The sequence below is a fragment of the Perca flavescens genome, chromosome 18 (genome assembly GCF_004354835.1).
Source record: "Perca flavescens isolate YP-PL-M2 chromosome 18, PFLA_1.0, whole genome shotgun sequence".
Lineage (NCBI taxonomy): Eukaryota > Metazoa > Chordata > Actinopteri > Perciformes > Percidae > Perca > Perca flavescens.
In genome coordinates this window covers 11,317,017-11,341,766 of record NC_041348.1, presented here as the reverse complement: position 1 = coordinate 11,341,766, position 24,750 = coordinate 11,317,017, and the positions used below count along the sequence as shown (strand labels likewise).

The 24,750-nt window shown below is 38.6% G+C and overlaps 2 protein-coding genes across 3 annotated transcripts; both read right to left on the bottom strand.

The window, feature by feature from the left end:
• Positions 1-242: 242 nt before the first annotated feature.
• Positions 243-11,623, bottom strand: LOC114573151 (cholesterol 24-hydroxylase-like). Of its 2 annotated transcripts, none has more exons than XM_028605110.1 (15): positions 11,371-11,623; positions 6,059-6,136; positions 5,621-5,702; positions 5,326-5,396; positions 5,115-5,201; positions 4,791-4,929; positions 4,030-4,140; positions 3,782-3,944; positions 3,137-3,202; positions 2,478-2,550; positions 2,309-2,393; positions 1,981-2,091; positions 1,165-1,253; positions 961-1,027; positions 243-873 (listed from the first exon to the last, which is right to left on the bottom strand). In XM_028605110.1, exons 2-15 carry the CDS (start codon positions 6,097-6,099, stop codon positions 724-726), a joined length of 1,335 nt encoding a protein of 444 aa, XP_028460911.1. In that variant the 5' UTR covers positions 6,100-6,136; positions 11,371-11,623; the 3' UTR covers positions 243-723. The 2 variants fall into 2 exon arrangements, with proteins under 2 accessions (XP_028460911.1, XP_028460910.1); XM_028605109.1 differs by lacking the exon at positions 11,371-11,623 and adding an exon at positions 6,284-6,582.
• A 602-nt stretch (positions 11,624-12,225) lies between these two features.
• On the bottom strand, positions 12,226-21,676 carry LOC114573152 (cholesterol 24-hydroxylase-like). Its single transcript, XM_028605111.1, has 15 exons — positions 21,164-21,676; positions 20,933-21,010; positions 20,662-20,743; positions 20,375-20,445; positions 20,057-20,143; positions 19,740-19,878; positions 19,466-19,576; positions 19,218-19,380; positions 16,433-16,498; positions 15,998-16,070; positions 15,829-15,913; positions 15,501-15,611; positions 13,275-13,363; positions 13,071-13,137; positions 12,226-12,987 (listed from the first exon to the last, which is right to left on the bottom strand). The coding sequence occupies exons 1-15, from the start codon at positions 21,301-21,303 to the stop codon at positions 12,838-12,840; spliced, it is 1,512 nt and encodes a 503-aa protein (XP_028460912.1). The 5' UTR covers positions 21,304-21,676; the 3' UTR covers positions 12,226-12,837.
• Positions 21,677-24,750: the final 3,074 nt, after the last annotated feature.

The following is a 24,750-nucleotide window of genomic DNA, read 5'->3' as shown; positions in this document are numbered from 1 at the left end:
TAAATTAAAACTTTGACTTTAACAGCCCTTGTATGAAGATCAGCCTCTGACTAAACTGTGATTCACTGTGATTAACAGGTGCTGTTTAGATTTCTTTTTGCAAGGTCACACCGCCCCCGTGTGTACACTGTCAGTACCAGCCAGACACAGCAGGTTGAGTACATAAACAGCATGGAATAAAATCACATTGTCAGGCATTACATTAATCATTAGTTTATTGAAGTGCAAAACAAACAAAGTTATTTCATTTGTATAAAAATGTTTTATTCAGCATTTGTATATCAGTGTTAAAGGCACAAAACAAGTTTAGAAGCTTAGTGGGTATAGAAGAGCAGTTACACCGAGATACAAAGGGCTAGTTACAGCAAATTCGACGGATAATAACAGAAGGAAAAGTGGTTAGTTTGTTTCCCCATAATGCTTATTAGTGGTCAGTAATAACAGATACAGAAAACTGTATGCCACAAGGGGAAATTCATCCTCATAACTGCATGTGGATATACTGTTTATTTCATTAAAACAAGCACTGATCATACTATGTTCTATATAAAGACTAAACATTCACAGAACAGTGATCAAACAACTCTGCAGCATAAGATGCTTTTGGCTAAGGCAGGAGTCCAAAGCTGCAGACAGTAAGCTAGTCTAAGTAACCCAAAAACCCATACACACCACGTGAACCATTTTTGTTTCTTCTCATGTTATACGACCCTGTAAGACCATTTACTTGTTTTGATCCCTGTGTCTGACAGAGCACACCACTCCACTCTTTGGCCTGAGTGTGCCAGTGTCCATTATATCAAAGGTCTGTCCCGGAACAAGGGTGAAGTCAAACCTCTGGAGCAGCTTGGCCATCACCACTTTAGCCTCCATCTGCAATCGCACCAACACACACTTTAACACAGTTAACTTTATGTGTTGTTGTTTTTGTGTGTGTTGACTATTAATAACATCACCCACCTGAGCAAAGTTCTGTCCTAGGCATGAGCGTGGGACGAGTGCAAAGGGAAAGTAGCAATAATATGGCCTTGTAAAACAGATAAGAGACAGCATCACTTAATGTACAATGTTTCCCTCCTTTCATCTGGGACAACAATCAGTATTCTAAAATGTTAAGACTAAAAATAAAATGTGTCATTTAGTGAAAACTTGTATGCTACTTACTTGGGAGCATCTGGGTGAAATCTGTCTGGATCAAATGTCAGCGGGTCCTTGAAGAATTTCTCCATTCTCCCAGTCGCATGGGAGCTGAACTAAATTTCAAAACATTTTGATAGCAGATCAATATTCACTGTCCCTCAGGTTGTGGCTTGTTGAATAATTTTGAGAAGTCATTCATTGCTATAAAATCCGAGATTACAGAGTTGAACTTGTTAAAATAAATGTTCCCTGTGTTACTGGAGGTTTTATATTGTAGGAGAGGAGCTTTGTCTCAACCTCACCTGTCAAACAGTATATATATATATATATATATATATCACACACATATACATGTGGTCACTGTCAAACATTGACCACATGTTCTGTTTTCTGTTTGTTGCCATGATTTTTGTGTCTTCCTGTTGTGATTGCCAGTTTGTGGTCACTGAGCTTGTACTTGGTTAGGATATGTCTCTGCATTCTATCTCTGACAGTAGAGAGATATTCTGATAATTCATAATCTCTTTTGAGGGCCAGATAACATTCTGATCTACTTTGGCTTTTAGTTTTTTCTTTCCCATGTTGCAGATAGATTTCTTTACATTGTGTTATGATTTGCTTTAGTCTGATCGGTGTTTGGAGAGCAGTGTTGTTGTGAGGCTGGTCTGAGTGTGTGTTTTCAGAGACCTTTTTTAATGATTTGTCAGTATTCTAAAAACAGCTTTCATTGTGTGATTTTTTAAGAGATAGGTGCCATTGTGCTTATGTACATGAATAAATAAAAAACTAACTCTAAAACCTTTTGGGTTCTGACACACTTCCTGCTTTAGAGGTACTCACAAAACATGAGACTCCTCCAGGTATGTGGATACCATCAATGACAATATCTTCCACTATTTCACGAGATGTGCCTGGAGCTGTCGAGTACATCCTCAGAGTCTCTTTCAGCACCTGGGAGGAGGTTACAGTGTGATCTTGGGTCAATTTCTTAAAAAATAAAATGTATTTAATTACATTTAAGTAGAATTACAGAGAGGAGGCAAATCTTGGTTTAGTTTTTCATATTGAAAACAAGAACACTTATTGTATAGGCTAACTTGAGTGTCAGTGATTCACAACGTGATTCAGTCCTAAAGAGCCAAACCATCTTTTCCCTAACTTCATGTACCTGTGAGAGGTAGACCAGTTGTCCCAGATCATCATAACTGATCTCCTGTTTCATCCCAACGACATCATCCACCTCTTTCTTCACTCTGAGAAATAAAAACCCAACTGAAGAAACCAGTATTCAAAAGTGACAATGTGAAACAGTTTTGCACCTCATTTTTGGTTCTTACTTCTCCAGAATGTCAGGATGTCTCCCAAGTTCCATGATGCAAAAAGCCAGTTGATTAGCAGTTGTTTCTTGCCCTAAAATGTTACAACATCACCTTCAAAACCCCAAAGTTGTGCTTAATCACAAGTTAACCACAGTTAATCACAAACACAATAAAATGTAGGATTTAAATATAAGTGGTGGTGATAATAATAACAATACACAGACATAAGAGCATTGATTTTTGTGAATAACTATGTCACTATACTTTAAAAGTAATATTTAACTCCCAATGTGTCCAGAATTCACACCTAAACTGGTGGATAGTTGCCATTCTAGGTAAGTGGGAAATATGTTTTATTGAAAGTGTCCCTTTAACATTGTTAGCCTCTTTGGATCATTCCACACATCAATGTTCTTATCTTTATGAGGATAGTCAGAGAGCCGCTTTTTTGTTTCCCTCTCCTCTCCCAATGTCATGCTGTATCTGTTGCGAGAGTTAGGAGAGAGTTGAGATGGCGCCGCATATGGCGACTCGGTGTGTTTGTGCACGTTGCTTTAATGCTTTAATGTGACCTGTACCTACAATACCAAGACACATCCCTCGTGTGTGTAAATATACTTGGCAATAAAGCTTTTCTGATTCTGATTCTGATCAAAGCAGAGACAACACAGACTCACCCGCAATGAAAAATGTCACAAAATTGTCCAACATCAACTCTTCGTCTTCTTTAGTCATGCTTTCCTCTGGAATAATAACAAAAGAAAAATGAACAAGTAAACCAATATACCTTGTTATCTTATCATATCATTTGTAACATTAAAATCCATGTTGGACTGAAAGTTGAACTCATTTATACATGCATATTAACTGGCCTGTCCTATCCACTGTATCTGATTGTGAACAGGTAGTAGCTAACACTGCACTTCTGCTCTGCGAATCTAATACTATGGAATGGTAATGATGCACATGACATGTTGAGATAAAGATGATTGTAGTTTACATGTAGTTCTTCTATTTTTTCTCATACCATTCTCCACAGTTAAAATAAATAGTCTGTTTTAATTTAGGCACTAAACCACCAAGACCATTGTTTGCAACTGCCATGACCAACAGACAACAGAGGGGAAGTTTAAACTTTCTTGGTATCTGGTATCTTCAGCGGACATAGGTTTGATTCCGACCCACGGCCCTGTGCTGCATGTCATTCCCCCTCTCTCTCCCCTTTCCTGTCTTTAGCTGTCCTGTCAAATAAAGGCTTAGAATGCACCAAAAAATAATCTTTATAAGTTCATTTTATCTAATCCAATCAAACTTTAGATAACCTTTGCCAGCTGTTTTGATGATCTGTGTGAGGATGTCCTTGGGGACGTCATCGCCGTTTTGCATGGCAGTCTTTCGGTCATTAATCCACTTGGCTCCAGTTGTGCGCAGCAGGCGGCAAGCTTCCCTCACTTTCTTAATGAATGGTCGGTTCTTCAGCTTGTACTGGAAATGCAAGATTTGAGGATCGCAAACAGTTTCTAATATCGTCACCACACAAACTCCTTACAAATGTGTAGTGAAGTCATACCTCATAGAAGATGTCTCTGGCTATGTAGAGCATCCCTTTCAGACATGTCTCGATGGCTTTAGGGAAAATTAATCTATCCTTCTGTAGGTCTAAATCCACCCCAAATGCAACCTGAGAGTTATCGAGAAAATAAGGTAGTTACAACTTGATTTTACCTTTTTCTTTTTCTTTTTACTTTCGTCATAAGGTGGTGCTTTTGTCACATGCATTGACTGTAAATATTAATGGACAATGCATCCGGTTCGGTGAAGTGCTGCAAATACGGATCTGAATTCCAGCAGGGGGCGACACGTGCAGTTGCAAAAGGAGGTCGGTTTCTAGTCTATGAGAAAGTGACCCACTTCTCACTTGATTTTTTACCTCAGTAAACATTTTTATAATGAGTTTATGGTCTCAATCGCTAGTTTTAAGTCTTCTGCAACACAGAATGATGTTCATTTTTAGAATTATGGACTTGTTGATTTTAAAATCGGCGATAAAGCAGGGAGTGTTTTAGGACGTGGCTATGATGTGATTGCTGGTAAGAGTGTGTAATGTGGCTCCTCCCTCACTCCTCCCTCTCGTCTAAAATCGTCACATCCGTAACCAGGATGGTGCGCCCGTAACGGCAAACTCGACGACGGATAGCAGATCTCCACAAATCAATGGGTGACATCACACATGCTCTGTCCATTAATATTAACAGTCTATGGTCACATGCAAGAAAAACTTTTTGGATCATTACTGCTGTGGAAGACGTAAAACAGACTATAGCACAATACCTTAGCAATAACATCAAGGGTAACAGAGTTCATGAGGTGGAGCATGCTGGCCTCTGTCATGTTATCAGCGACATCTGTAAGTGTAGTCATCAGTTTCTCTGCCCTCTCGTTGAAGGTGCCAGTTAGACCTCTCAAATACCTGGAAATGTAGTAGTTTTAGACAGTGGACTAGCAGGACATACAATTGGACAATGTTCTGCAAAAGAATAAAGAGCAAAAGATACCCACAATCTAAAATGAATCTACAATGATTGCAAACACTGGATATAAAATGAAGGTTGAGCAGATAGTTGATTCCATCTTTGTGATTATTAAATAACTCACAAGCTGCTGAACGCAGGGTCCATGATCCGCCGCTGTTTATACCACTTCTCATGATCTCTTGCTGTTACCAGGCCATTACCTAGGAACCTTGAAAAGAGACGTGGAACACAGGACATTCAAAATAGCTATAAAAGGTTGTAAATGATTCGGCATAACAAAACAGTAAAGGGTTAGGTAAAAGTATAACTAATCTGATAGTCTGACAAATTACCTTTGACCAAACAGGTTGAAGATTTTGCTGTAGAACATATCTTTTGGATACTTAGGGGACATCATGATCTCCTGAAATAGAGCCAATCACAAGAGCGAACATTGAAAGACAACGTGTTTTTAATGTTAATATTATCAAGATATTGCTTATCCATTTTTACCCAAAAGGACAATAGTTGGCACTGTAGGGACATTGTTTTTACCAAAGCTGTCTTTATGGGCACTTTTACACTGTTTATTGTGCAATCATTATGCAACATGATGGTTATATAACTACTGTAAGGTGCTGTGTTTACCTTGGTCGCTTCTGGGCAAGTCACAATGAGCGCAACGTAATGCAGAATATTTATTCTGCAAACAGGCCCATATGTCTCGGCCCTGTAAATGACATGTCCTTTTATCGTTATTACAGGTAATTATAACTAGCGCACCACGGGTTAAGCAGAATATCCAAAAATCCAATGCAAAAAATCTGAACCAACGCCGTCAAGTCAGGTCCCAGGTACCATCATAGAATAGATATGAGATGTAATTGTGACTTGCTAACACCGTGATAGAAACACATGACAGACATTTTACCTGGCTCGAGTTTTAGACAAGTTTTAGACTTGGCTTTTGACCATTTTGTTTTATATCTGGTACCTGGGGCCTGCATGGCGTTTGTTCTGTGTTATTTATAATATACATAACCTACTTTTGTCTTAACCAAATGCATGAAACATAATTGTGCTTACCATTCCAGAAACAAGTCGTGAATGATGTCGCCTTTTTTCATTAACCTTAAAAAGGTTGGTGAATGTCCGAAGAGAAAACTGTGGGCAAAAAAAATCCCAAAGTGCCAGGTAATGTCAACAACACAATAGTTTTAGCTAATGTTAGCTCGCTAGGTGACATGAAAACAAAAAACGTTAGCGCTAGAATCAACTTAATAAACCCCCATGCATTTGACGTTAACTTACTTGTCTCTCGGTGGCCCGGGTATGTGGTCATATTTCGTATGAATGTGTTTAACATATAAGCAATAACCAAGAAACGATATGAAAATCAGAAAGAGCAGAAACAAAGCAGTCCAGCTCAAAAGTACATGGAAAACTGCCATTTTGGTAACTCAAGCTCAATAGACTGTAACGTTAGACCGCCAGAAAGCTAGTCCAAAGTCTGTTATTAGACTCGTTCGTGAAGTAGTTCAATAATTGTGGCAAAACAACTTCCGGAACACCTTTCACACCTTCAGATTTGTATTGTACTAATAACAGTGCTAGTTTATGGGGTTCCATGGAACCCCATACATACTAGTTCGTTCACGGTATAGCTCAGTGTTTAGAGCACTGGTCTTATAAACCGGGGGTTGCTGCTGTGTCACCAAGAGGAGAGAGACCCCCTTCTTCTTTTGTTTATCCAGGAATGAGGGACGTCCTGACAGGCTGGCTTTTCATTGACAGTACATAGCTGAGAATTCCCCGTGTCTCTTTCTCGACCTATCCTGTGTGTGTGTGTGTGTGTGTGTGTGTGTGTGTGTGTGTGTGTGTGTGTGTGTGTGTGTGTGTGTGTGTGTGTGTGTGTGTGTGTGTGTGTGCGTTTTTCCTCCATTATCTGTGTTACCCACTTACACGTATAAAAGGTGTTACCAGCCGACCTCCCATAGGCGGACAGGGTGTTGGGAAACGCAAACCAGATAGTGCAAGTCGAGTATCAATTTTGAGATTTTAGGAAGTAAAAGTCCCATATTTCTAGGGTAAAATTACATCAAATCTGAAACTTAAGGTGCAATAAAAAGACTTTGGTCCATAGTTCCAGGTAATGACTGACATATTTGAGTAGAGGACATCTTTGACTACACCCAAACTGAAAATCAAACAATATTACTGTATAATTTTGGAGATTGTTGGAAGCAAAGTCTGATACTTCTGTTGTAAAACGAGTCATAATATGAAATTGGAGGTGCCATAAAAAGATTTTGGTCCATAGTTCCAGGTAATGAATGACATATTTGAGTAGAGGACATCACTTAATACTGTCATACTGAAAATGAAACATTTTTACTGTATAATTTTGGAGATTTTTGGAAGCAAAGTCCCATACTTGTGCTGTAAAACGAGTCAAAATATGAATTTGGAGGTGCCATAAAAACACTTTGGTCCATAGTTCCAGGCAATGACTGACATATTTGAGTAGAGGACATCTTTGACTACACCCACACTGAAAATGAAACATTTTTACTGTATCATTTTGGAGATTTTTGGAAGCAAAGTCCCATACATGTGCTGTAAAACGAGTCAAAATATGAAATTTGAGGTGCCATAAAAAGACTTTGGTCCATATTTCCAGGCAATGAGTGATATATTTGAGTACAGGGCATCACTTAATACCATCATACTGAAAATCATACAATTTTACTGTATAAATATGGAGATTTTTGGAAGCAAAGTCCCATACTTGTGATGTAAAACGAGTCAAAATATGAAATTGGAGGTGCCATAAAAACACTTTGGTCCATAGTTCCAGGCAATGAATGACACAGTTGAGTACAGGAAATGTGGGACTAAACCCAAACCAAACATTTGTCCTGCTTAAAATGATTTGCTACAGAACTTTGAGAAAATCATAACACTGATCCATAAGGAATAATATATTTGATTAAATGTCATCTCATTAGTTGTGATTCTCTGAACATTTTTATAAAATATATTTATCTGAACTGCAATCTGCATATTTTTCTAGCATTATAGCCTTGGTTATCCGCATTTGCAAATATGAAAGCTGTTAATTGAAATAAATGAATACTGCTGTCTGTGAGTTCTGGTTTTATTCAAAGTTGACGAAAGGTACAACAACACTCTGTTGTAAGATATTTGTCTCCAGATTAAACTATTTACCTTCTAACAGTAAAAAATTTCAGATTTATACATTCTTTAGGCTACCATAAATATGGCAATTTTTGTGAGATTGTTTTTGTTTACAGTCAAAAATATGGAGGGAATATTTATTCATATTTCAAATTGAAAGTACAAAGACAAAACAAAGCAAGATCAATTTTTTTTTTCAATCATTTTAATTCAAACTAGTATTATTTTACTATGTTACTAGGCAAAATCATGCCATAATTAAATGTGAAATGGAAAAGCTTAAATGGAAATACTAAAATTAAAATCTCAAATATATATAAAAAAAAATCTTTTAGCCTTTCCCCTTTATAATTTTCAATTTGACATTTTATCTTTTGAATTTTATGTTTTACATTTGGTATTGACATTTTAAAATTCACCTTTTAGATTTCTAAATCTAATATTATCTATTTAATATTAAGCTTTTCATTTAGAAGTGACAGGTGTCAATTTAAATGAGGAGGCGTGGCCCAACTCCCAAGTAAGTAGCATACAAGTGGAGGGATTATATCTCCAACCTGGCCTGGGAACGCCTCGGGATCCCCCAGTCGGAGCTGGTTAATGTTGCTCGGGAAAGGGAAGTTTGGGGTCCTCTGCTGGAGCTGCTCACCCCGCGACCCGACACCGGATAAGCGGATGAAGATGGATGGATGGATGGATGAATTATGGATCAGTGTTATGATTTTCTCAAAGTTCTGTAGCAAATCATTTTAAGCAGTACAATTGTTTGGTTTGGGTTTAGTCCCACATTTCCTGTCTCAACTATGTCAGTCATTACCTGGAACTATGGACCAAAGTCTTTTTATGGCACCTCAAATTTCATATTTTGACTCGTTTTACATCACAAGTATGGAACTTTGCTTCCAGAAATTTCCATATTTATACAGTAAAATTGTATGATTTTTAGTATGATGGTATAAAGTGATGCCCTGTAATCAAATATGTCAGTCATTTCCAGGAACTATGGACCAAAGTCTTTTTATGGCACCTCAAATTTCATATTTTGACTCATTTTACAGCACAAGTATGGGACTTTGCTTCCAAAATATTCCATATTTATACAGTAAAATTGTTTGATTTTCAGTACGGGTGTAGTCAAAGATGTCCTCTACTCAAATATGTCAGTCATTTCCTGGAACTATGGACCAAAGTCTTTTTATGGCACCTCAAATTTCATATTATGACTCGTTTTACAACAGAAGTATCAGACTTTGCTTCCAAAAATCTCCATATTTATACAGTAAAATTGTATGATTTTCAGTATGATGGTATTAAGTGATGCCCTGTACTCAAATATATCAGTCATTGCCTGGAACAATGGACCAAAGTCCTTTTATGGCACCTCAAATTTGATATTATGACTCGTTTTACAACAGAAGTATCGGACTTTGCTTCCAAAAATCTCCAAAATTATACAGTGAAAGTTTTTCATTTTCAGTATGGGTGTAGTCAAAGATGTCCTCTACTCAAATATATCAGTCATTGCCTGGAACTATGGACCAAAGTCTTTTTATGGCACCTCAAATTTCATATTTTGACTCGTTTTACAGCACAAGTATGGGACTTTGCTTCCCAAAATCTCCATATTTATACAGTAAAATTGTATGATTTTCAGTATGATGGTATTAAGTGATGCCCTGTACTCAAATATATCAGTCATTGCCTGGAACTATGGACCAAAGTCCTTTTATGGCACCTCAAATTTGATATTATGACTCGTTTTACAACAGAAGTATCGGACTTTGCTTCCAAAAATCTCCAAAATTATACAGTGAAAGTTTTTCATTTTCAGTATGGGTGTAGTCAAAGATGTCCTCTACTCAAATATATCAGTCATTGCCTGGAACTATGGACCAAAGTCTTTTTATGGCACCTCAAATTTCATATTTTGACTCGTTTTACAGCACAAGTATGGGACTTTGCTTCCCAAAATCTCCATATTTATACAGTAAAATTGTATGATTTTCAGTATGATGGTATTAAGTGATGCCCTGTACTCAAATATATCAGTCATTGCCTGGAACTATGGACCAAAGTCCTTTTATGGCACCTCAAATTTGATATTATGACTCGTTTTACAACAGAAGTATCGGACTTTGCTTCCAAAAATCTCCAAAATTATACAGTGAAAGTTTTTCATTTTCAGTATGGGTGTAGTCAAAGATGTCCTCTACTCAAATATATCAGTCATTGCCTGGAACTATGGACCAAAGTCTTTTTATGGCACCTCAAATTTCATATTTTGACTCGTTTTACAGCACAAGTATGGGACTTTGCTTCCCAAAATCTCCATATTTATACAGTAAAATTGTATGACTTTCAGTATGATGGTATTAAGTGATGCCCTGTACTCAAATATATCAGTCATTGCCTGGAACTATGGACAAAAGTTTTTTTATGGCACCTCCAATTTCATATTTTGACGCGTTTTACATCACAAGTATGGGACTTTGCTTCCAGAAATCTCCCAAATTATACTGTAAAAATGTTTCATTTTCAGTATGGGTGTAGTCAAAGATGTCCTCTACTCAAATATATCAGTCATTACCTGGAACTATGGAACAAAGTCTTTTTATGGCACCTTAAGTTTCAGATTTGACTTCATTTTACCCTAGAAATATGGGACTTTTACTTCCTAAAATCTCAAAATGTATACCATTTTAATTGCTTGATTTTAAATATGGGTGCAGTCAGAGGTGTCCCCTGACAAAAATCATTGTCTGGAATTATTCCTTGTTAATGTTGTATTCTTGTAAAACTCAAAATATACATTCCTTTCACAATTTACTTATTTGTTTTGTATAAAGGCAGGCACAGGTTACATATATTTCACTTAAGGTGAATATAATCCATTAACCTAGTTTTTAAATGTAAGTTGTATTAACACCTTCTTTTGAAAACCGGAAGTACTACCATGTGTATCATCTCCCTAACTTCGCTACTCGAGCTGGGCCGTTTGAATGCATTTACCACGCGTACCGTTATAAGAGCGCATTACAAATTTAGTGCCGGCTGATTTGACCTGATCGTGATCCGGGGAAACTGTCAAACTAAATACTTGACTCGGTCTCAACGTCGAGGATGAATAAAAAAAGTAAAAAAAATTAAATTAAATATTAAAAAAAACTAACTAATTTTAAAGAATTAAAATGTTAACAAACCTTGATTAAGTTAATGGCCGAAAATGTAAAGTGTCCAGTAACATGAAAGAAAATGTAAAGTGTCCAATAACTAAAGCGCATTATGTGTCAGCATTTCCCTTTGGAACAGTTCAAGCCTCCACTCAGCCAGCTCAGAATTAGCAGACAGGACCCAGAGCCATAGAGATATAAAGGGCCTCCTTCTCGTCCAAACACTCGGGTTTGAAATCATTCAAGAGGATTTCGGCCAAGACGGCCAATCAAGACATGGCAGAGGAGTGGGCAGCAGGTAGATGAGCGGTGGCGCCTCACAGGGCGCAGGCTCAGCCCTCTTAAAGGAACAGTAACGAGTTCAGGAATGAAAAAAACACATCATTCATTTAAAAAAAATAAAATAGCACTGGAGAATGTCTATTTTAAACAGTAATGTATTGCCATGAACTGTATAAAATAATAAACACATATTTAAAGCGTTTTGTGTAGGATATATTTAGCTTTTACTTTTTACAAACTGTTCGACTGTTGTTAGTAAAAGCTAGTTATTTTTTTGTATTTGTTCATTTCTAAGCAATTTTAATTAAAAGTTATTTAATTAACTGGCCTAATTACTAATAGTTTCTAAATTAAAACTTTGACTTTAACAGCCCTTGTATGAAGATCAGCCTCTGACTAAACTGTGATTCTCTACTCAACTTGTATTACATCTAAAAAAGCTAAGAAGAGCTAAGATAAGTTCTAATGAATTTGTAGCTTAACAGGTGCTGTTTAGATTTCTTTTGCAAGGTCACACCGCCCCCGTGTGTACACTGTCAGTACCAGCCAGACACAGCAGGTTGAGTACATAAACAGCATGGAATAAAATCACATCGTCAGGCATTAAATTAATCATTAGTTTATTGAAGTGCAAAACAAACAAAGTTATTTCTGCAGCAGAAAAACATCTGTATGTGTACAAAACCAATAAAGCTGATTCTAAAAAACTATAATGTGTCAAATGGTTATATTTTTTTCATTAGTTTAGAAATGTTTAATTCATCATTTGTATATCAGTGTTAAAGGCACAAAACAAGTTTAGAAGCTTAGTGGGTATAGAAGAGCAGTTACACCGAGATACAAAGGGCTAGTTACAGCAAATTCAACTGATAATAACAGAAGGAAAAGTGGTTAGTTTGTTTCCCCATAATGCTTATTAGTGGTCAATAATAACAGATACAGAAAACTGTATGCCACAAGGGGCAATACATCCTCATAACTGCATGTGGATATACTGTTTGTTTCATCAAAACCAGCACTGATCATACTATGTTCTATATAAAGGCTAAACATTCACAGAACAGTGATCAAACAACTCTGCAGCATAAGATGCTTTTGGCTAAGGCAGGAGTCCAAAGCTGCAGACAGTAAGCTAGTCTCAGTAACCCAAAAACCCATACACACCACGTGAACCATTTTTGTTTCTTCTCATGTTATACGACCCTGTAAGACCATTTACTTGTTTTGATCCCTGTGTCTGACAGAGCACACCACTCCACTCTTTGGCCTGAGTGTGCCAGTGTCCATTATATCAAAGGTCTGTCCCGGAACAAGGGTGAAGTCAAACCTCTGGAGCAGCTTGGCCATCACCACTTTAGCCTCCATCTGCAATTGCACCAACACACACTGAGTTAACTTCATGCGTTGTTATGCTTTTTTGTGTGTTGACTATTAATAACATCACCCACCTGAGCAAAGTTCTGTCCTAGGCATGAGCGTGGGCCGAGTGCAAAGGGGAAGTAGCAATAATACGGCCTTGTAAAACAGATAAGAGACAGCATCACTTAATGTACAATGTTTCCCTCCTTTCATCTGGGACAACAATCAGTATTCTAAAATGTTAAGACTAAAAATAAAATGTGTCATTTTGTGAAAACTTGTATGCTACTTACTTGGGAGCATCTGGGTGAAATCTGTCTGGATCAAATGTCAGCGGGTCCTTGAAGAATTTCTCCATTCTCCCAGTCGCATGGGAGCTGAACTAAATTTCAAAACATTTTGATAGCAGATCAATATTCACTGTCCCTCGGGTTGTGGCATGTTGATACATTTTGGGCACCAAGATACTGTATGCCCTGTCTCCTTCTCCCAGGAGTATTTTTTAATTTTGAGAAGTCATTCAGCGCTATCAAATCTGAGATTACAGAGTTGAACTTGTTAAAATGAATGTTCCTTGTGTTACTGGAGGTTTTATATTGCAGGAGAGGAGCTTTGTATCAACCTCTCCTGTCAAACAGTGACCACATTTAAGTGTTTTCTGTTTGTTGCCATGATTTTTGTGTCTTCCTGTTTTGATTGCCAGTTTGTGGTCACTGAGCTTGTACTTTGTTAGGATATGTCTCTGCATTCTATCTCTGACAGTAGAGAGATATTCTGCTAATTCATCATCTCTTTTGAGGGCCAGATAACATTCTGATCTACTTTGGCTTTTAGTTTCTTCTTTCCAATGTTGCAGACAGATTTTTTTTACAGTGTGTTATGATTTGCTTTAGTCTGATTGGTGTTTGGAGAGCAGTGTTGTTGTGAGGCTGGTCAGTGTGTGTTTTCAGAGACCTTTTTTAATGCTTTGTCAGTATTCTAAAAACAACTTTCGTTGTGTGTGTGTGTGTGTGTGTGTGTGTGTGTGTGTGTGTGTTTTTTTTTTTTTAAGTGATAGGTGCCATTGTGCTTATGTTAGGGTGACCAAATTTTCGGCACGGCCTTGAGAAAAAATCCAGACAGGCTTCTCAGAGGTTAATGAACATGCTTTATTGTGCCTCAATGGTGCAAAAATAACTTCTGTAATAAAATAAAATAAAATCTTTAACAGCCTGTAACAAAATAATAGCTCTCTCTTAAAATAAATAATATGAAATAATGTTCTAAATATGACCTCTTCTGTGTTAGAAAATCCAGCTTCAACTAAATATCTCTTAATACCTTTTCAATGTAATAAGATAAATAATAAAGACACTGAAACATGTGCCAGCTTTGCACACGGTGCACTCCGCCTCCCACTTGTCCGGTCCCGACCGGGACGGTACGTGGGACATTTTTTTTGCAGTTCAACTGTGAAGCTGCTCTAGCTGCACTAGTCTTGTGTTATGGTTGTGCGCAGGCTCCACGCAGAGCTTTCGGCGTAGCCAACGTAAGTGGCCTGATGTTTATATTTGTGCGCTGGTGTGTGCGTCGAGCCGGCACGTTTGTGTGTGTGGGGAGTGGGTGATGGAGCGAGGGAGAAGTGAGAGTGACGGCGAGCGAGTACGACTCTAGAGTCATAGTGAGAGAAACAAAGTGTCTCCCCTGTGTTTTCTGACCAGGGTGGGAAATCTTCAGCAGGAAACGCTTCGGCATTTTGTGTGCAATGCTGCTCCGCTGTCTGCTCTGGGCAGAGCCGCCTATAAGGCAGCCTCTCGGGAATTACGTCATACAACAAAGTACCGTAGTATTGTGTGCAAAGCGCCAGTCAATTTAAGTATGCGCTTAATGGTCCCATGAAAAACTGTGAAAACCGGACATTTGCACATTGGAGCTAAGGCAGCCGCCTAAGCAACACACGCCTGCCGCCTTAACTACGTTACCACACAGTTGACAACCTGCAGGTGGAGGCGGTGGACACAGGCTTGGACATAAATGCACGTGTCCGACAATGCACAGAACATTAACCGGTACGAACCTACAGCTGTCCGCGGACACAGAGTGCGGAAAATGTGTCAGAGCCTCCCTGACAGGTGCACTAAGACTCCGTTTCCTGCTTGTCGGTCAATGGTTGATGATCGGTTAACATTTCATGTCATTGTTCCATCTTTTGGAAGGCTGGCTGCCAAAAATCGCCACTAAATAGCTAATTAATTAACCCGAGGTTAAACGATAGATATCCGTAAACAGAAGTGACGTGGTGGCTGGCGTCTGGTGTGTGTGCGCCAGTGTTTGCGTGTGTCGGTCCCCCCCCATGCAGACAGCAGAGGAACAAAAGAAAGTAGCTGCACTTTCGCCAAAATGAAGACTGAAAAACAGAACTACTTTGGTACATTTACTCGCCATGTGGCAAATAGCCATCCCCTTCCCCGGTCTGACGGCAAACCGCACCCTACCGCTTTAACTTACTCTGACACACTTCCCGCTTTAGAGGTACTCACAAAACACGAGACTCCTCCAGGTATGTGGATACCATCGATGACAATATCTTCCAGTATTTCACGAGATGTGACTGGAACTGTCGAGTACATCCTCAGAGTCTCTTTCAGCACCTGGGAGGAGGTTACAGTGTGATCTTGGGTCAATTTCTTAAAAAATGAAATGTATTCAAGTACATTTAAGTAGAATTACAGTGAGGAGGCAAATCTTGGTTTAGTTTTTCATATTGAAAACAAGAACACTTATTGTATAGGCTAACTTGAGAGTCAGTGATTCACAACGTGATTCAGTCCTAAAGAGCTAAACCATCTTTTCCCTAACTTCATGTACCTGTGAGAGGTAGACCAGTTGTCCCAGATCATCATAACTGATCTCCTGTTTCATCCCAACAACATCATCCACCTCTTTCTTCACTCTGAGAAATAAAAACCCAACTGAAGAAACCAGTATTCAAAAGTGACAATGTGAAACAGTTTTGCACCTCATTTTTGGTTCTTACTTCTCCAGAATGTCAGGATGTCTCCCAAGTTCCATGATGCAAAAAGCCAGTTGATTAGCAGTTGTTTCTTGCCCTAAAATGTTAGAACATCACCTTCAAAACCCCAAAGTTGTGCTTAAAGGAACAGTTCATCAAAAACACAATAAAATGTATGAATTAAATATAAGTGGTGGTGATGATAATAATAATAATAATAATAATAATACACAGACATACATGGATTTTTGTGAATAACTATGTCACTATACTTGAAAAGTAATTTTTAACTCCCAATGTGTCCAGAATTCACACCTAAACTGGTGGATAGTTGCCATTCTAGATAAGAATGTTTTATTGAAAGTGTCCCTTTAACATTGTTAGCCTCACTAAGAAGCACAGCTTCAAGCTCCTTTTTGGATCATTCCACACATCAAAGCAGAGACAACACAGACTCACCCGCAATGAAAAATGTCACAAAATTGTCCAACATCAACTCTTCGTCTTCTTTAGTCATGCTTTCCTCTGGAATAATAACAAAAGAAAAATGAATAAGTAAACCAATATACCTCATTATCTTATCATATCATTTGTAACATTAAAATCCATGTTGGACTGAAAGTTGAACTCATTTATACATGCATATTAACTGGCCTGTCCTATCCACTGTATCTGATTGTGAACAGGTAGTAGCTAACACTGCACTTCTGCTCTGCGAATCTAATACTATGGAATGGTAATGATGCACATGACATGTTGAGATAAAGATGATTGTAGTTTACATGTAGTTCTTCTATTTTTTCTCATACCATTCTCCACGGTTTAAAATAAATAGTCTGCTTTAATTTAGGCACTAAACCACCAAGACCATTGTTTGCAACTGCCATGACCAACAGACAACAGAGAGAAGTTTAAACTTTCTTGGTATCTTCAGCGGACGCAGGTTTGATTCCGACCCACGGCCCTTTGCTGCATGTCATTCCCCCTCTCTCAGAGGGCAAAATGACATCAGAAAAAAATTAATTAGACAGATCATTATTTTAACACCCTAACACTAGCCTTACTAAACGTCAGGTTTTTGGCAGGAAAATCATTTTTAATAAATGATTTTTTTTTTTTTTTTAACTGAAACCTGGTTGGACTATAATAACAGTGCTGCTGTTCCCATCGAGTCAGCTCCCCCCTAACTTCACTTTTATGAGTGAGAATAGAGTGAATAAGAAAGGAGGTGGAGTCGCCATTTTGTTTAATGACTCATTCCAATGTACGGAAAATATCACATGGAAATTTTGCCTCTTTTGAATATGTGGCTCTTCAGCTAAGGTCCTCCCCTCAAGCTATATTTCTAAATATCTACAGGCCACCTAAATACTGTGCAACCTCCTTCGATGACTTCACTGAACTGCTGTCTATAATCTGTATTAACTTTGACGGTGTAATTATTGCTGGTGATTTTAACACTTATGTTGACAACCCCCAGGACAGAGGGACCAATGAACTTTGTTGTGTTTTTGAGAACTATGGACTGACTCAGCATGTGACGGAGCCAACCCACAATAAGGGGCACACTCTGGACTTGATTATCTCCAAGGGTCTGAACATTTCCAAGGTTGTGGCGACTGATGTTGCTCTCTTACACGGTAATCTCAGGATAAGCCAACTGTGCAAGACAGCAGAGAGACAGCAAGCAACATAGGCAGTTTAAACAATGTAGCAGAAAGCTCAGATAGTGAAGAAAACAGACAGCGAACAGGGCAACACCAGTGACAGGGGGAAGAATACAGGAGAAGTGGTTCATCCTACAATGACCCAGAGTGGTAACTCTGTCTCTTCTGCTGGTGTAAAGTTAAAAACAGGACAGACTGTGACATCTATTAAACCTGGTGATGGGCATCTACAGAAAGCCAAGGTTTTAGGCCGAGCAGGCAAGGCTTCTGGAAGGCACAAAAATTGGTTTTATCTACAACATGTTGAACCTGATGCCAGTGATAGACAAAAGGAGTAGGTTGATACAGTATGTCAAGTGTTGATAATCTTAACATTGAATCTGAAATGGAGACTGACGTACTCATAACAAAACACATTTCATTTGATGCAGCCAAACAGAACGAAACAATGAATGAGTACAAAAACAATGACTTTGAGGAAGTTGATGATGCAGGTCAAAAGTGTGTCTCTACCAGATGGGTCTGTAGTCTCAAAGAAAATCCTAGTGGTATAGTGCCAAAAGCACAACTCTGGCTACCCTCTTTTCTGAGTTAACATGTGGAAATGCTGAACTTAATGCTCCACCGTTGGTCTGTGTGGCAGACAATCACTCTCTGTTTGATGCCCTTAAGTCAACAAAACAGGTCACTGAAAAAAGACTAAGGCCAGAAATAAGCAGCATTAACGAGCTCATACAGAGTAAGAAGATAAAGAAAATGCTCTGGTCAGACACAAAAACTCAACTCGCTGACTGTCTTACCAAAAAGGGAGCATCAGCTCTGGTGTTATTAAAAGCACTCAGTAGGGGCTGTGGTGACATTGAAAGCACTCATTTAAGGACTGTGGACACAAAGCTAAGAACAAAAGGACATCTAAAAGCACTGAACATTTCATTTGCATATGCAACAAAAGTTTTATTTTAATTTGTAATAACTGTGGCCATTGTTGTATAAGTTTTTTTTCATATATATAACATCTTTCTTTGTATTCTTTTGTTTGTTTAAAGTACAGGGAGATTGGTAACATGTTATTTCCCCTCTAAACTGTTCACTACAGCAGATGGTACTTAGTGCATGGGTGGTGTGTGCTTCAGTTGGTGTGTTGAAGATGGGGGACACGTGAGTCCTAGCTAGCAGTGTACTTATTAAAAGTTTGAACTGAATAAATGTGGTGTTTATTATAAGTGACAGCCACAACTCTCAGTTCTTTTAAATCAGGCTGAAGACCTTTCTTTTTGATGTTGCCTATCTTTAAATAATTGTTAATTAATTTGTTATACTGCACTGTAACTTTTATTCTTGTATTTTATTCTTGTTTTTATCTTATCTTTTATCTATCTTTTTAATTGTTTAATTGTTTTTAACTGCTCTTTAATGTTTTATGTAAAGCACTTTGAATTGCCCTGTTGCTGAAATGTGCTATACAAGTAAAGCTGTCTTGCCTTGCCTCTCTCTCCCTTTTCCTGTCTTCAGCTGTCCAGTCAAATTAAGGATTAGAATGCAACAAAAAATTCTTATCAAACTTTAGGGACCATAACCTTTGCCAGCTGTTTTGATGATCTGTGTGAGGATGTCCTTGGGGACGTCATCGCCGTTTTGCATGGCAGTCTTTCGGTCATTAATCCACTTGGCTCCAGTTGTGCGCAGCAGGCGGCAAGCTTCCCTCACTTTCTTAATGAATGGTCGGTTCTTCAGCTTGTACTGGAAATGCAAGATTTGAGGATCGCAAACAGTTTATAATATCGTCACCACACAAACTCCTTACAAATCTGTAGTGAAGTCATACCTCATAGAAGAGGTCTCTGGCTGTGTAGAGCATCCCTTTCAGACATGTCTCGATGGCTTTAGGGAAAATTGATCTATCTTTCTGCAGGTCTAAATCCACTCCAAATGCAACCTGAGAGTTATCAAGAAAATAAGGTAGTTGCAACTTGATTATACCTTCTTCTTTTTTTTCTTTTTTTAACTTTTGTCATAAGCTGGTGCTTTTGTCACATGCAAGAAAAACTTTTTGGATCATTACTGCTGTGGAAGACGTAAAACAGACTATAGCACAATACCTTAGCAATAACATCAAGGGTAACAGAGTTCATGAGGTGGAGCATGCTGGCCTCTGTCATGTTATCAGCGACATCTGTAAGTGTAGTCATCAGTTTCTCTGCCCTCTCGTTGAAGGTGCCAGTTAGACCTTTCAAATACCTGGAAATGTAGTAGTTTTAGACAGTGGACTAGCAGGACATACAATTGGACAATGTTCTCCAAAAGAATAAAGAGCAAAAGATACCCACAATCTAAACTGAATGATTGCAAACACTGCATATAAAATGAAGGTTGAGCAGATAGTTGATTCCATCTTTCTGATTATTAAATAACTCACAAGCTGCTGAACGCAGGGTCCATGATCCGCCGCTGTTTATACCACTTCTCATGATCTCTTGCTGTTACCAGGCCATTACCTAGGAACCTTGAAAAGAGACGTGGAACACAGGACATTCAAAATAGCTATAGAAGATTGTAAATGATTCGGCAAAACAAAAGAGTAAAGGGAACCAAACAAAAGTGGGCTGATAATACTCACATACAGAAAACACAAGTTGTTGTCAGTTCAGAAATTAAAAACACATTGACAGTATCAGATTACACTGTTATGAAAAAGTATGAAAAGTATAACTAATCTGATAGTCTGACAAATTACCTTTGACCAAACAGGTTGAAGATTTTGCTGTAGAATCTATCTTTTGGATACTTTGGGGACATCAGGATCTCCTGAAACAGAGCCAATCACAAGAGCGAACATTGAAAGACAACGTGTTTTTAATGTTAATATTATCAAGATATACAGTATGCTTATCCATTTTTACCCAAAAGGATAATAGTTGGCACCATAGGGACATTTTTTACCAAAGCAGGACTAGCTGCACTTTTACTCTGTTTGTTGATGCTTATGCAACATAATTGTAATATGTAAGGTGCTGTGTTTACCTTGGTCGCTTTTGGGCAGGTCACAATGAGCGCAACGTAATGCAGAACATTTATTCTGCAAACAGGCCCATATGTCTCGGCCCTGTAAATGACATGTCATATCGTTATTACAGGTAATTATAACTAGCGCACCACAAGTTAAGCACTATATATCTGGTACACGGGGCCTGCATGGCGTTTGTTCCGAGTTGACATTTTTCCATTTAAGTGTTTAATATTCACATAACCTACTTTTGTCTTAACCAAATGCATGAAACATAATTGTGCTTACCATTCCAGAAACGTGTCGTGAATGATGTCGCCTTTTCTCATTACCCTTAAAAAGGTTGGTGAATGTCCGAAGAGAAAACTGTGGGCGAAAAAAAATCCCAAAGTGCCAGGTAATGTCAACAACACAATAGTTTTAGCTAATGTTAGCTCGTTAGGTGACATGAAAACAAACAACGTTATAGCGCTAGAATCAACTTAACGACAAACCACCATGCACTTAACGTTAACTTACTTGTCTCTCGGTGGCCCGGGTATGTGGTCATATTTCGTATGAATGTGTTTAACATATAAGCAATAACCAAGAAACGATATGAAAATCAGAAAGAGCAGAAACAAAGCAGTCCAGCTCAAAATTACATGGAAAACTGCCATTTTGGTAACTCAAGCTCAATAGACTGTAACGTTAGACCGCCAGAAAGCTAGTCCAAAGTCTGTTAGACTCGCTCGTGAAGTTGTCACCAAATGCTTCAGTCACACAAGAACGTAAATATCAACATGCTACTGTGATGAAATACACACACCCACTGGTGTCCAACTGGGAAGACAGGTTTTACAGTTTCATTTGGGAGCTTTTACGTCACGTCCCTCCCTAAGGGTAAAAGAAGAGGAAAATGAAAAAAAGAGTGAGACAGAGAAATGCCTCTTAAATCAGAAAGGGAAATAGTTCACATGTGATATAACCCTGAGGGAACGTTCCCTAAAACGTTAGTTTTTGGTTTGTTTCTAACTAAGATTTAGGGAACCAAAAACTAACGTTACCCAACGTTCCCTAAACGTTCTGTGTTATGAGACACACACATTAAAAGGCCAGGTGCTAAAGACCCCAGTGTAAACGCACACTTGTATAACTTTTCAGTGAGCTAATGTGACTAAGTTGGTTTACAGGGTGACTAACAATAGGAAGGCATGGCTACACATGTAGGAGGCCAGAGCAAGCAGTCTCCTGTGATGTGAAGCAACATATAAATCAATGCGTCATGCTGAAGCTCTAATGCGTCTTAATCTGCGGTGAATCACTAACCTGTCGGACTGGTTTCTGAAAGCCACACGCAGCTGAATGGACTGACAGACTCGTGGTAATGAGGTCTGAAAAAAAATTCTCAGGGGGGGGGCATTTTTATTATAATGATTAAGGTGACCCATTCAATGCGTACATTAAGCACTCATACAGTGATACCTCTTGAGTGCACTACACACACAAGACATATTTGCCCTCTAGCTACATAAGTTACAGGTGGAAAGCTATGTAAGAAATTAGCATCCAGGAGCCTTCATAAGCAAAAATGACATGGCTCCACAATGAATTATTCCACTTATTCATTACTTACATTAATCAAATGTTGTGTGATGTAAAATAGCTAAACAGGACACATTTTTAATAATTATCTCCAGCAACAACATAAAGACAGGGGCAGCATATAAGTCAATACCAGAAAAATGTATTGTCTGATCTCGAAAGTATTGGCTTACAAAAGCAAAATAAGTTATCACAGTGGTATAGAATAATCAAGGGTGTTATTTCACATTCATCAACACTGCATAAACAGTCTACATTTCCATAAACAAATGAAATATGTAAATAGCTGAAAATACAGCATCTTGGTATTTGTTCAGATTGCAGGATCAGCAAGAGCTTTTACCACCTTTACAACATTTCAAAGGTAGTGCAAGTGGAATGTAGGATATATCACCAAAGTGCCACTTAATAAAAGCAAAGTAACGTCCCAAATAAGTGAATGAACAAGTGAGGGTTGACCTAGTGTGGTCTCTGCTGCTTGGCTTTACACATTGAAGACCAAACCAGAAAAATGAGGTGCTGCTAAGTTTAACTAAATTAAATACTTACTTCAAAAAGGCCTCATGGTTGAATTGGAAATATGTGCACCAGAGCATAATTCAAAACAAGCCAGCAGGAGCTTTTGATAGAGGCTACTGAAAACATTGATGCAAGTTATTGGTAAAATATATATATCCTGCCCTCTTGTATACATTTGTGAAAATGAACATGAACAGTGATAGACATTTTGTCTGAAAACAGCATTTGAAAATAATTTCTAGAAAGGTAAATATGAACAACCATATTCTGGCCAATTGTATAGATTCGTAAAAATGAACGCGTAAAATACGGACGTTTGGTCAGGTGCCTTTGGCGTTGTTATTGACGGTAAAAGTCTCCTTTAGCGTCATATCTAAACACGCTTTATCTAAACGCACTTGGTCGGGACTATTTGCGTCACTTTTGACGCAGTTAGGTTAAGGAAAAGGTCGTGGATGGGCTTACGTTTACATGACACGCGGGACAAGAACGGGACGGTTGGGTTTAGGAAAAGAAGAACGGGACGGTTGGCTTTAGGAAAAGAAGAACAAGACAGTTGGGTTTAGGAAAAGAAAAACGGGACGGTTGGGTTTAGGAAAAGAAGAACAAGACAGTTGGGTTTAGGAAAAGAAAAACGAGACGGTTGGGTTTAGGAAATGTGACACACAGGACACAATCCCCGGTCTCCTGGGTGTAAGTCCTGTGTTGTTTGACCTATCTACCACCCCAACCAACCTCCTTATGCGGTTTTCGGGCTTTCATACTACTCGTTACTTAATGCTACATCATCTTCAAACGCCGTGTAGCTGCTGCTCTCCCTGCTGCGTTCTACACACACGCTGAAGGGTGCTATTTTACAAGTTTGGAGTGAGAACGGGTTGAAATGAACAACCATATTCTGGCCATTTGTATAGATGTGTAAAAATGAACAGAATTTTTTTTTTAATGAATGAAAAATAACTATTTAAAACAACATCAACTGTGAACTGATTTGGGGTGTTTTTGGGTGTGTGTGATGACTTTCTCATTGAAATCAGGCGTGTTGAGGACTAGTTCCCTCTCCATGGAAAGCATGGTCAATGCATTCCGACGTTCCTGGCCCATTGAATTTCAGAGGAATGTCTAAACTCGCGTCAGAGTTGATAAAAACATTTCTCAGCTTCAGCTGTTGTCATGGGAGTAGTTATGAGGATGTTCAACAGAGTCACAGTCTCAGAGAATGTCTCCTGGAGGTTGTAGCTCATGAGAACCTGGTACAGTGCCAGTGCACCACAGCAGCCCTTGAATTCAGGATTCTCATAGATCAGAGAGAGTTTTGTCTTGAGCTTTGCCTTGTTCAGCACGGGGTATGCCTTCACAGTGGCATTCAGCGCCTCATCAGGAAATTAATGGCAGTACCTTGAAAACTTTAGCATTTTTAAGATGCTTATCAAACACCTCATCTTACTGTGCCACAAAGTTGACCAGTCCAAGAAAAATACCAGGGTTGGGGGGGCCCTCAGTTTCATCTTTGCCTCGCAAAGCTAACTCAAACACTCCGCAAAACTTCACACACTGGATTAGCCGGTTGAGGATGTGGCGGTTCTTGCTAACCTCATCGTTGTGGCGACGGCCAGCTAGCCTGTATCCCTCATCCAGTTGAGTGGCAAGGTTCACTCTCCACAAAGCAGACAAATCTCAAACAGCTATCCATGTGGGTCTGTGTTGAATGTTTAAATTTGGTATGGGAGGTCCTAATTGTTTCGTTGCCTATTAATCGTGATTTGTTCGCCAACTAAAAGGAAATTCTTTCAAAGAGACAATCCAGTTGCACTGAACGCTAGCTATCTTGACAGTAGTATGTGAATTATTTGAAGCTGCTACCCGCTCTTTTCTTAGTTACGTTCATGGTTACGTTAGGTATGACGAAAGCACGTAAGTGCAAGCCCTCCCGGAATCCATAGAGATTGTATTGAAAACAAAAGATGTGAGTGCAAAGATTTTGCAAACGCAAGTTACAAATA

Bases quoted from the DNA above. Each gene is read 5' to 3' on its own strand.
- LOC114573151 (XM_028605109.1), bottom strand. From the start codon at position 6,423: ATGGCAGTTTTCCATGTACTTTTGAGCTGGACTGCTTTGTTTCTGCTC. The intron at 5,703-6,058 runs GTAAGCACAATT...TGTCATTTACAG, and splicing joins CACGACTTGTTTCTGGAATG to GGCCGAGACATATGGGCCTG. The intron at 4,141-4,790 runs GTATTGTGCTAT...GATAACTCTCAG, and splicing joins CCCTTGATGTTATTGCTAAG to GTTGCATTTGGGGTGGATTT.
- LOC114573152 (XM_028605111.1), bottom strand. From the start codon at position 21,303: ATGGCAGTTTTCCATGTAATTTTGAGCTGGACTGCTTTGTTTCTGCTC. The intron at 19,577-19,739 runs GTATTGTGCTAT...GATAACTCTCAG, and splicing joins CCCTTGATGTTATTGCTAAG to GTTGCATTTGGAGTGGATTT. The intron at 13,364-15,500 runs GTGAGTACCTCT...TTTGAAATTTAG, and splicing joins CTGGAGGAGTCTCGTGTTTT to TTCAGCTCCCATGCGACTGG.